Here is a 12,385-nt window from a genome sequence, read left to right on the forward strand (position 1 = left end):
AGCTTGGGCCTCTCCCCGTCATTCCTCTTTTTGGACCTCCACCTGGCTCCGGGGCTCTGTGAGCTCTCCACGGGCACAGGAAGACCATGGAAACTTTTCTCTGGGCTGTGGGAAGGTGACCAGGTTACTTATCACACGCACTCTTCTCTCTGCCCGTTGAGAAGGGGCCCGAGCCTTTGGCCCACGTGTCCTGGGGTCAGGCATGCTGGGGTCCTCAGAAGAGAGCGTGGTCACCGGCTCCGAAAGCCAGGACGCTCCACCTCTGATGTTACTGTCCTCCTCCACCTCCAGAGCTCTTGGATTTCCAGATCCCAGTTGCCACCAGGGAACAGGGGCCCCCAACCGAGGCCTTGTCCTGGGGTGGCTCTGGTCCACTCTGCTTCCCGTGGATCTGAGAACTGCCAGGGCCAATGGCGCGGGGGCAGCGTGGGATGGGTCTGAGGGCCCTGGCAGCCCTGGCAGCCCTGACTCTCCCCGCAGGGGGAATCGGGCATCTGTGCAGCCCCTCCTCCGAGCCTTCCTGCTCCGCAGGACTCTGCTGGGCATTGCCCCGTTCTCCATCGCTGCCCAGGATCCTTGCTTCTAACCGGGGTTGTAAACGGGCGGGGGGCGGGGGGACCTGGGTTTGGCTCCGGTCAGAAGCACAGCCCAGGGGAGGACGGACAGGATTCCACTGTGGGGAGGGGGTGGCCACAGGGCCGCATTTGGGAAGACCAGTAGCACAGGCAGGCACAGGGAGTGCAGGGCCCCTAAAGAGAGGAGCGAGGGGGTATAGGGAAGGGCTCTGCGGAGATGAGGCATCTGCAGGATTGGGAGAGCTGGGACTCCCGCTGAGCTTCCCTCTCAGTTCTTGCTTCCTTCCAAGAGATTCCAAACAGTCGGCTGGGTCTTTCCTTAGGTGGAGAAAATCTGAAGATGTTTCTGCGGCTGAAGTCCAAGCCACAGAGAATCCCAGATAGGCGGGAGCACCCGGGTGTGAGTGGCTGGGGGCGTCCTGGGTCCGGGCCGCCGGGGGCTGTGGGGGTGACGGCGGGTGCCAGATCAGGCAGGCTCCGTTGCACGGAGCAAGATGCCGCTAGCCGCCTGTGGTCGGTACCTGACTGGGGGCCTAGGCTCCCCATTTTACCATCCAGCTGGCCACTTCTTCAGCAGGGAAAGCGGCGGGGAGGGCGGGAGCCGCGACTGCGCTTGAGAGAGACCTGGGTGTTCTGTACGTCTGTGTGCGAAGGACCCGGGACCGCGGACTCAGCTGGGGGCAAGAAGGACCCGGGAGCCGGGACAAAGAGCAAGGAAAAGGACTCATATGGTGATCTGGAGTGCGGGGGTGTGGTGAGGGGATGACTAGACATGGAGCAGGAGGACGTAGAGGGGGACCCCAGGTTTGTGGACTGAGCAGCCCCACTCGAAGACCAGAAAGAGCGGCCAGTACCTGGGGCGGGCATGCACCCGGCAGCCTCGGGTGACTCTGAGCACCATCCGTGGCCCTCCGAATGTCGGCACTGGTGCTGTGGGCTGTGACTTGGGCAGGGGTGCCGGGGGTGAGGTATCAAGATTCTATGCGCCCCAGGACAGACCAACCCGGGGCACCAGAGCAGGGCTGCTGGCACGTCCTCCTGCACTGAGACCTTGGTTTTGGGTGGCCCTGGGAACGCGACCCTGAGCAGTCCGCCGCCCCGACTCAGCTCTAGACACCAGCCTGAGGGTCACAGAAGTCACAGAGGCCAGGCTGCAGGAGCCCCCATTTGGCTGAAGCGGAGAAATGCGGAGAGGAAGAGGCTGGTCACAGGGAAGGTGGGGAGACAGGAGGGGGAGGATGGAACGCTGCGCCCAGAATGTGGGGTCTGCGGTGAGTGTGCACGGCCTGAGACGGGAGAGGGTTCCCGAGTACGCTCTGAAGGAGAAGGCGAGGGTCTGGGCCTGGAACCAGGACCCTCTCGCCTACAGGCAGTGGGTGCAGGGACGCAAAGCTGCCAGCAGAGGGCAGAATGCGCCCGGTCGGTTTGCCAGTACTGCGCGGGGTTGTGCGCGCCCGAATTTTGCCTGCCGGGCTTCTCCCGCAGCTGCCGCGCCCCCGCCCCAGATGCCGGGGGATGGAGGCCCAGGCCCAGGCCCAAACTTGGGACCTCAGGGCCTTCCAGGCTGCGCAAGGACGAGGGGCCAAGAGCGTATGAGAGAAGCTACAAATCCCCTCTTCCACCGTCCGGGATAGAGACACACAAAGACGTGGAGAAATACACGGAGTCACAAAGCCTCGCGCGCACACACACACACACAAAACCCAAAAAACTCTGAGACATGCAAGCACACAGACACAGAATCATTCAGAAACTCGAAGATACACTCAAGACACACAAAGATGACACGAAGACACAAAAACAGAAAAGTATCCCATACACACAAAGACGTCGGCACCCACATACAACGACACGGACACAGGGACACACACAAAGACCTACAAACACACAGAAGATACAGAGGCATGTTAAGACCTGCAGATGCACACACACATGTGCACGGGAATCACACCCAGATACACAGATCATACACTCCGAGCCCAGAAAGTCTCAGGCACACAGAAATATTGTATGTGCACAGACCCGGGTGCACAGGCATGCAACAGACTCCGAAGCCGGAGCATCGACACGCGCGCGCGCACACACACAGATACCCACCGACACACAAGCGGGTACTGGGATGGGGCGGGAGCTTTCTAATCCTCCACAAAGCCGGGCCCCTCCGCGGGGCCCCGCGGCACAGGGGGCCACTTCTGACCAAGCCTCCGGCAGGCTCCAAATCCGATCCGCCCTCTCGCCTCCAGCGGGGTCAGGGGACCCGCCTCCCATGCCCTCCGCCCCCGCCCCGCTCCGCGCGGCTGCTCCGTTCCGGGAGGGGTCGGGGCCGCCCCGCAGCGGCTCGAGGGGTCAGCCAGCGCCTGCCCCGGGCCCGCACCGGCCCCCCTGCTCCCGGGCGAGCCGCGCCTCTGTGGAGACCCAGGAGCCGAAGACACAGCCAGCCTAGACGCGGTGTACTGCAGCCGGACGCAGCGGCCTGTGCACCGAGCGCGGGTGCCAGGCCGGGTGGGTGCCAGGCCCAGCGGGCGCGAGAGTCTGGGGCTCGGTCTTGCCGAGCTTTCACTCCCCAGCGTCAAAGCCCACCTTGCCCAGTCTGAGCAGAGCGCTGTCCCTGCCAGGTGCGGCCTACAGACCCCTAGCCGGGCCCCCCCGCCACCGAAAGTAGCCTATCCCAGAAGCCAATCCCGTTTCCATCGAGCAACCGAACACACATCGTCCTGGGCCTACAGTTACCGACCCCAGGGCCACCACCCCCTACCCGTGCAACTACAAATCCTGCGAGGCCAGGTTCTCATCCATTGCCCCCACCTCTACCCGGGGACCCCATTCTTAGACCGAATCGCCCTCTAAACTCTCCGTGCCTAACCTGGGCCTGATTCTCCTCGCCTGCCCAATGTACCCCGTCCTTAATCCCAGGGCCTTTCCAGGATCTTTGCTCACCCCTATACCCAATCTCTGCCACGCTTGAATCTTTTCCGGACCCCTCACCCCAAATCCGGGGCCCAACCCCCTCTCCCTGGGCTAGGACCCCGTTTGGCCAGTTCCGGGCCAGCAGCTCTTCCCGCCCGACGGTCCCCGTCTCTCAATCCAGCAGCCAGCCTCTCCGAGGACCAAAAGGGCCCCGGGAAGGCGCCGCCGCCCAGGGGACGTCAACTCAGCCCGGAGCGACCTACCTCGGCCGACAGATGGGGTCCCCGGGCGGCCACTCTCGGCCGGCGCCTTCCCCTGGTGGATCCGCTGCGCTCCCCGCCGTTCGTGCAGTCTGGCCTCGCATGGGGCCACTCCTCTTAGGGCTGAAGCTTTAGAAAATATTAATAATAAAAGAAAGCAAGCAAGAAAAAAGAAAGCCTTCATTCTCCAACTCCCAAATCAATATTTCAAAGGGGTGGGGCAGAAGGATTTGTTTCGAAGGTGACCCAAACTTCTGCAAGGGGCCAGCCGGCGCTCGGTCTGGCCGGGGCGCCGGGGCCCGCGCTCCAGGCCAGGCGCGGAGCGGGGCGCAAGCTGGGGGCGCGGGGAGCCCTCCCGCGGGGGGGGAGGCGACGGCACTATTTGACGTGGAGCCGCCGGCTCATCCCGGCGCAGGGATACGAGGCGCGCCAATGAGTTCAAATGTCAGGAAGTTTGAGGAGGGGTGAGGCGGCTCCCGGCCGGAGTATCCCTCCGCCACCAGCCCCAGCTCTAAACCCAGCTGCTCCTCCGGCGCACCATGGCACTGGAGTAGTGCGGGGAGCGCGCCTGGAGCCCCGCGGCCCGCTGCGCCCCGCCCGGGACCCCGCTGCGCCGCCCGCGCCCCCCCAGCCCGCGGGGCCGCCCCTGCACCCCCGCCCCCTCCCCCGCCCGCCGCCGCCGCCGCCGCCGCCGCTGCCGCCGCCGCCGCCGCCTCCTCCCCGCGGCTCCGTCTGCCGCCGCCGCCGCAGCCCGGCTCCGGGGCTGACAAGCAGGTGACAGAGGAGCCGGCGCGCGTGGCTGCGAGTGCCCGGGAGAACGCGGCGCGGACGGCAGCGCCCCGGCCCGCCCGCACGACGCCGGGGCCCGGGGCCAGCGCGTCGGCGCTCCACGCTCGCCGGGGGCGCCCGGCGGCCCCTGCCGCAGCCCCAACCCCGCGGGGGCCGCGCCTCCCCGGCTCCCGAGCCGCGCCGGCGGCGAGCGGGCAGGCGGGCGGGCGGGTGAGCACCCTGGCCGGCGGGGCCCGCGGCGCGCCCCGCGTCCCATGGATATAGCAACAGGTCCCGAGTCGCTGGAGAGGTGCTTCCCCCGTGGGCAGACGGACTGCGCCAAGATGCTGGACGGCATCAAGATGGAGGAGCACGCCCTGCGCCCCGGGCCCGCCACTCTGGGGGTGCTGCTGGGTGAGTGCGGCGTCAGAACGCCCGAGTGGTCATGGGCAGGGGACAGGGGCATCCTCCCGAGATGGACACAGGCGTCCAGACCAACGGAATAAGGAAATGGTTTGCAGGACATGGGGGTGCGGGAGGATACAGATTAGACTCCTGCAGTGATTGCCAGAGGGGCAACAGGCACCCCTAAACAGGCATCGTGAGGAGACAGAGGTTTGCAGGACACCACCTAGGAGGAAGGAGGCCACGACAGCTTCAGCTGCCACCCACCATCCTCACTGGGCCTTGGTGCTAGAGCTGCCACTCCCGAGGGGGTAGGAGGCGGGAAGCAAGAGTGATGGAGGACCCAAGTAGTCACCTTAGCAAGCTTGGGAGCGGTGCCAGGTCACTTGGTGGGGGGAGCTTCTAAGAGAAAAATGTCCCCTGGGCCACCCAAACTACAGGTTTTGGGGAGATTGGGGACAGAAGACCACGAACGCCACCGTGGGGCGTGTCAGCCAGCAAGCGCCCCAGCCTCACCTCGCCTGTCTTGGTCCCAGCCGGCTACCCTGTGCCGTGCCGGTTCATGTAGTAACACCAAGCGCTGGATCTCCGGAGAAAGGGAGAGTGCAGCGCCGAGCCAAGGCTCGAGACCCGCGGCCTCTCCGCACGGGAGTCCGCGGACTGGGACGAACCAGCTGAGGCTGCCCGGGCCCTGGTGCGGCGGCCGGGGGAGCGCAGGCGGCGGGCGGCGCTCCCGGGTTGCCCTCGCCCTTGGGCCCCAGGCTGCGGGCACCGCGCGGCCGGGACGCTGGGGCCAGGCTGGTCGGCGCTGACCGCCCGGCTCTCGCCCTGTGCGCTGCAGGCTCCGACTGCCCGCATCCCGCCGTCTGCGAGGGCTGCCAGCGGCCCATCTCCGACCGCTTCCTGATGCGAGTCAACGAGTCGTCCTGGCACGAGGAGTGTTTGCAGTGCGCGGTGTGTCAGCAAGCCCTCACCACCAGCTGCTACTTCCGGGATCGGAAACTGTACTGCAAACAAGACTACCAACAGTAAGCGCCTCTCGTCCTTCTCCTTCCCTGCCGCCGCCCGGCACTCGAGCCCGGCCACCCCCACTGCCAGGTCAGGCCCGCGTCCGCCCAACTGCCGGCTCTGCGCGCCGCTGGGCCCATCAGCTCCGAGGGCTGTGAGGGCTGCGCGACGCCGGGCAGGGACGAACCATCCCAGCCTGGCTGCCACTGGTGAGGTGGCTGGGAGCCTCTGGTGGTCCCTAGTTGCCATCTTTTGTCCGGAAACCTGCACTGGTTGGGGTACAGGACAAGGCCCTTTGGCCAACTAGGGGGATACCATCCCTCTGTGCAGGAACAGGGCCTGACCTCACTGAGGCCTAAATTGGGGACCAAGAATTGATTCCCAAATGAAAACAGTGCTTTAGGGGAGCCAGGCCCTGGTGGTGTGCTTCCCAAAAGTAGGGTTTTATGGAGGTCTGGGGTTCCTGGAGCAAGGAAGTGGAGTTTGGAGTGGGGGCGTGCTGAACTGGCTGAGCAGCTCAGGATGTCCCCTTCCTGCCATTCTCCCTGTTGTATTTTCAGTCCCTGATAGAAAAGTGTCCATTCCCTCCAAACCGTTCCATGCGGGAATTTTGCACTTAACAATTTTTGCTGGCTGGAGGAGCTGTCTAGGAAGAGGACCTCAAGGTGGCAAACCACAATCTGGGGCTCCTGGGGGCGGGGATGAAGAACTGCCCAAATCAGCCTTCCCCAGCAGGCCCTCTTTCTTGCACACTGTTTGTGTTGGAGAAGGGGGTGGCTTGCTCTGCCCTGGCGTAGCCTAAGCCTCAGAGTTGAGTCCAGAGACTATGGGTTGAATCCTACCTGCTGACTTTTGTTTTAGCTGAGACTATGGATTTGTCTGGCAAGGTACTGGGACAGATAAGAGCAGATGTGGGCTTTTTCTTTTGACCCTCTGGGTTTTGTGCCTGGCAGTGTGATTGAGAGGGAGGCAGAGAGGAGCAATAGCTGAAAGAAGGGTGTAGGCACCCCCAAGCAGGCATTGCGGAGACAAGTGGGTGCATTCGAGAACTTTCTAGTAAAGCCCAAAAGACCCTTTTAGATGGGACTGCAGGGTGAGCAGGCTCTCAGGTGGTTTGGGGCTCCGAGGGAGCTGTGTGTGCCCAAGCCTCCAGGAAAAGGTTGGGCTGCCAATGCCTGCTGATGATTGCAGGCTACCTGTCTGCCCAGGGACTGTTCCTAAATCCAGGCCCTGATGGGAAGTGGAGCAGCTGGGGTGCCCCATTTCCATCTCCCTAGCTGCTTGGCTGAGGCCCGGAAATAGTGGGGCTGTAGGCTAGAGCCCTGGAGAGGGTATTAGATTCTATTCTGAAAGGTTCTGGCTGAGCCCCACAACAGCACCTAATCTGGCTATGCTACCCTGGTCGGGAGGGTCCGACAGGACCTGCTCTTTGCACCTTGCTCTTCCTGCCCACTGGGGGCTCTGCGGGAAGTAATTGGGGTACACTTTGGAGAGTCAACTCTTTTGCTGATCCCAGAGTCTTGCTGAGACCTCTTCCTCTGTCTGGAGCACCCCAAATTAGGCACACTGCCGTTGGTAGGGTTTGTGCCATGCCCTGGACTGATATGATTCTAGTTCCAGGAGAACGTGTCCCCGCCAGTCAGTTTGGCCACAAGCAGGCATAGAGCAGCACAAATAAAATGGAGAAAGTAGTTTGGGGTAGACGTGGTTGGGGGCTTTGGCCGGGCCAAGAGGCAGGGATCACCAGCTTCCAGCCCACCCACGTCCTGCCGGCCTGCACCTCTGCCTGCCTGACCCTGAGCTCAGCTCTGGCAGTGCCACTTCCAACTTAGCCACTGGCCTGGATGACTCAACATGTGGGGGCAGGAGGCCCAGGAAACTGGAAATGGGCCTCCAAGTCATGTGTGCAGATTTTTGGGGGGAAAAAATGTTTTACATATTGGAAGGACCCTTTCCAACCTCTTACATGCATCTGCCAGGTCTCTTCCCCTACCCCTCAGTCCTTTATGGAGCTTCTGTTTAAAACAAGGAGAGGATGCTCCCTGGTTCTTCCGAGCACAGAACTGTAAAGTCACAAAATTGGAGCAGGATGTTCCCTTACAGCACAGCGGCCAACCCCCTAATTTTACAAAACAATTAAACATTAAACATTTGTGTTCGCTTTGTTGAAAGCCTATTTGTTTTTAAAAAGGAGAGGAAAAAAGGCGCCTCTCTGAGAGCTTGATGCTTCAATGCAGTTGGGATGTGTTTGCCGGTGAATTTTGGCGCTGGGAGAATCTCAGGTCCTGAGTTCCGAGTCTGGGTCCTGCAAGGCGGCAGCCTCCAGGCGGGCATTATTCACGCCCCTCACGGTGCCCTCCTCCTCCCTCGCCCCCTCTTTCTTCCAATAAGGCCAATTAGGTATCTGCAACTAGGCCGGCCGGTTGGGGGCTGAGGAGAGGTTGTTATCAAGACAATCCTATGGTCAAATACCCCGGCGGGTCTCGCCTCAGCGTTTCTCAGGGAGAGCCAGCGCAGCGAGGCAGACAGGCTCACGGGGGAAGCGATGTTCTTTTGCACAATAAAAGTGTATTTCACGATTTATTTTTTTCTTTGAGGATCGCAGATGCATATTTATTGCATCAGTGCGTAAATGCTTTTCAGACGAGAATCCAGGCAAGTGGGCGCAGAAACGTACCTCCTCGATTTTGTCGAGCCTTTGTGTCAGCGGTATAGGGAAATTAACACCCCCCCCCCCACCGCCAATAACTTTTGGAAAATGTGTCCTCGGCCCACGAGGAGCTTGCGGGGCTTGGTCCTTAGAAAGAGGTTGCTATTTTTATTAAGCGTCTCTTCTTCCTTTCGATTTGTTTTAAAGATCCGGGACACCCAGAAGCGCAACGTTATTTTACGCACCACGGGGGTGATTAATTGACGTTCGGGAACATTTAATAACATTTGATAAAATCCACCCGCACGTCCTGGACGGACGAAGCAGAGCGAGGGCCACGGCATTTGGGCATTTTCACGCATAACTCGAAAAGTTTACTTTTTCTCCGTACGTGCTTTTGGGGGCTCTTTCTTTAAAAAAAAAAAAAAAAAAGCGTCGGATCGTTCTGCGCCCGAGACTCTGGCCCCTCGGCAGCCGGAGCTCCTTCTCGGACTCAAAACCGGGTTAGAAACCGGGAGGAAACGGGGCCTCCAAACGCAAAATCACGAACACCTCTCTCTCCTTCCTCCACCGGAGAACACATGAAAAAAAAAAAAAAGACAACCCCCCGCCCCATTTTTTTCTTGGTGGCTTGGCCAAATAGAATTATGTAAGTCTTTTTTCTTGCCGTCTGTCGCTCGTCTGGAAAGCGTTTCTATCCTGAGGAGGTGGCGAATTCCTGGAGGAGGCTCCGGAAGGGGGGAGGGTCGGTAGGAGAGTCCAAAAATCTGTCACAAAATGGAGTCTAATCGCTTGTAAGACAGCTCCCAGGCCTGGCGACCCGAGATCCGTTGGTGTGCGCGCGGGAGCCTGCGTGCGCCGAAAGACGCGGCGTTCCTGCTCGGGCCATGCTCCCACCTCGGCGTCCCGGGCTGGCGGCGCCCTTCCGCCCGCAGGCCTCGCCTCTCGGCGAGCAGAGTTACAGGGCTCCGCTGAGCCTGCGACGGTCCCCTTGGGCTCGCCTGCCCAGGTAGGGTGCGCCCACCCGCGGAACGGGGCTGGGGGGCACAGCGAGACTTTGAGTTTCAGAAAAAAACTGAATCCTGGGGTGATTTTTTTTTTTTTTTTTTTTTTTTGGTAAATCTACCCCAGCTGGCTGAGGCTCCTGTGGCCCAACCTGGCTCTTCCCGGCACATTCCTTTCCTTCTTTCCTTGGAAGTGTTTACACCGGGAAAGGCCTTCCAGGGAGGCTCACCTCTCCTCCGAGCACTAGCTCTGGCAGAGTAGGGGTGTGGCACGCACGCAGAGAGCAAAGTCAGGCTCCAGCCTTTTGGGCCTGCTGTTTCTCCCAGCTTGCAAGGCCTCCCATAAGGCCTTCCTGCAGGGTGCCAGTTACCAGCAGCACCTCCTCTACCAGTAGGTATCCCAGCTGGCATGGCCCCCATCTGTCTCATTCAGAACTGCAGACATCCCTGCCCACAGCCTGAGGTAGAGGGTCTGTCCTGGAAATGGATCCGCTTGGAAGGAAAAGCCAGCGCTTGGCCTTGTAGAAGGGCCTTGGTAGTGCTCTCGCTGGGGGTTTGAAGGCCGAAGGGCTCTCACTCTGCCAGCCCAAGTCTGGGGATCCTCTGGCCCCTGGGATGGCACCCTCCTTTTAACCCCAGCCGCTTGGCTGCAGGTAGCAGGGTAAGCAAAGGCCTTAAGCTGCAGTCATCTGCTGCTGAACGGAGGCATTATTCACAGCTGACTCCTGGCTCACCCTGTATTCCCCAGGCTCTGGACTAGTGTAGCCTCATTTGTTTGCCGGATTTTCTCCAAGTCGGGGAAGAAGGCTGTGAGGATTTCCTCTGGAGTACGTGATTGTTGACCCTCAGCAACCTCCTACCCTGCCTGTTGGAGCCAGGCTTAGGACCACACGGTCCTGGCATCTACCTGAGCCTCTTCTGTAAAATGGGGACATAGCCACCTGGGGGAAAGGATTCTAATAAGGATTCGAGATAACATGCCCCAAAGGACCTGGCATCTCGCCTGGCATGTTAATACTCTGGAAATTATTGTTGTTACCATTATCACCAGCAGTGTGGCAAGGAATGTCTTGTCTCCAAGGAGACACCAAACTGCCTATGGGTTCCATGCCAGAGAAAGGTGCACCTGGCACGGTAGGCTTGCCATGAGCCTCTCTATGCAGGGAAGATGAGGGGCACCCCTGGGAAAATCATTCCCTTTGCCTGAGTGGGGCACTGTGAGGGCCATGCCTTCTTCAATGAGGAGAAGAGCTCTAGACTCTGAGACAGAGCTGGGTTCGCCTCCCAGCCCCACCATTCAGCAGCCATGTGATCTTAGCCAACTGACTACCTGTTTCAGAGCCCCAGGTTCTCCATCAGCAAATTCGGGGTGATGATACAATTTCCCAGGGTGGTTGTAAGGATGACACAAGGTACCTGGTGGGGCTTCAGTAAATGTTCCATACTCCGTGGGATCCAGAATCCTCTTCACTACCTCCAGAGAGGCAGAAAAACTTCTGATTATATAGATAAGAACAATTGCCAACTGTGCATTATCAGGAAGGGCAGGTAGCAGGAAGGGCTTGGTGTTCTGGCCTCTTTCTCCTTGGGGGCCGTGAGAGGGAGTGGAATGGGTCCAGAGCAAAGAGCTTAACACTGAGAAGCAATTCGACTCTTCAGGGTCTGAGAATAGCTTGGAAAAGCATACTCAATAATATAATTTCATATTTGGAAAACCCTTCATGCTTATTGTTTTTGTGATTCAAATGACAAGGGGAAAAAAGCTCAACCCGACATCTCCGAGGAGGATGAGGGAGAGATTCAGAAGGAGAGGGGGAGGAAATGAGGTCGAGAGATTCAGGGATCTGTTCGTTTCTCCAAAAGATGAGGTTTAAAAGATGGAGAAACACCAGCTCAGGTGGTCAGAAGGATCCTTCAGCCCACAGAGGTTTGTTCTGTCCAGGATGGGCTGGCTGGCTGTGCTTCTCTAGGGAATTTCTTCTGTCCTGCGGCTATGAGGTTTTTAAAACAAAAAAGGGGGGGGGGGAAATTCCCAGTCCTACTTTGGCATTAGTTAGGCTGAGGAATGGATGATATGTTCAGAGACATGAGTTATAACTTCCAATTTGTTGGACACCACAATCAGGCCTCAGCTTCAAGGGAGGGAGGAAGAAAGGGATGGTCCACTCATCCAAGGAGCCCGTATGAGCTGTCAGTCAACCAGGGGTGCAGGAGGACCCAAAGCCCTTGGCTTTCTGGCTGACCCAGCCCTCTCCAACTTCCAGATTCTGTGCTGATGGCAGCAGAGAGCAAAACCAAAATTATATGTATTTATTGCTCCTGCAGTCAGAAGTGGGGAGGTGGTGGTAGTGAAGGGAGGGTAAGGCTGAAAACCATATTTGAAAAAGTTGATTCACGAAAGCAGAGGAAGCAAAGTGGCAGACGTTTGCCATTTCATCGACCGGCTGGTGTTCTCCATTCATGTCATAAATGTCTCCTGTCATTTGAAGCCAAAAGCAACATGATTTGGTTCCCCGGTGGCCTATAGGGTTTTTCTCTCTTTTTTTGCAGTAAATGTTTATTTGTTAATAATATACTTTAAACAGCCTAGCTTTGACCTCAAGTCTCCCGAAGCATCCATCTTCTCTCAGAAAAATCTTTCAAAGTTTGTGTAATTTTGGGGGGAAGGTGTAACTGACGGGGCAGTGAAGGGTCTGTGTTTGCTTTAACTACCGCTGTGTTGTGGAGTGGTGGGGTATAAGGGGCCACTGTGCTCAGAATGGCAACTTTCTTGGGTTTCAGGCCTGGCTGACAGCACTTCCTCGCTGC

The 12,385-nt window shown here is 59.1% G+C and overlaps 1 protein-coding gene across 3 annotated transcripts in view; it reads left to right on the forward strand.

Annotated features, from left to right (window-relative positions):
• The first annotated feature begins 4,785 nt into the window (after nt 1-4,785).
• LMX1B (LIM homeobox transcription factor 1 beta) overlaps nt 4,786-12,385 on the forward strand; it is a 78,167-nt gene continuing 70,567 nt past the window's right edge. For all 3 annotated transcript variants that reach the window (XM_081802643.1, XM_081802644.1, XM_081802645.1), the window contains exons 1-2: nt 4,786-4,924; nt 5,757-5,943. In XM_081802643.1, the coding sequence (XP_081658769.1) occupies nt 4,786-4,924; nt 5,757-5,943 (326 nt within the window). The remainder of the gene's footprint in view (nt 4,925-5,756; nt 5,944-12,385) is intronic.

Source organism: Leptonychotes weddellii, chromosome 14 (assembly GCF_054177405.1).
Source record: "Leptonychotes weddellii isolate Sample4059 chromosome 14, ASM5417740v2, whole genome shotgun sequence".
Taxonomy (NCBI): Eukaryota; Metazoa; Chordata; class Mammalia; order Carnivora; family Phocidae; genus Leptonychotes; species Leptonychotes weddellii.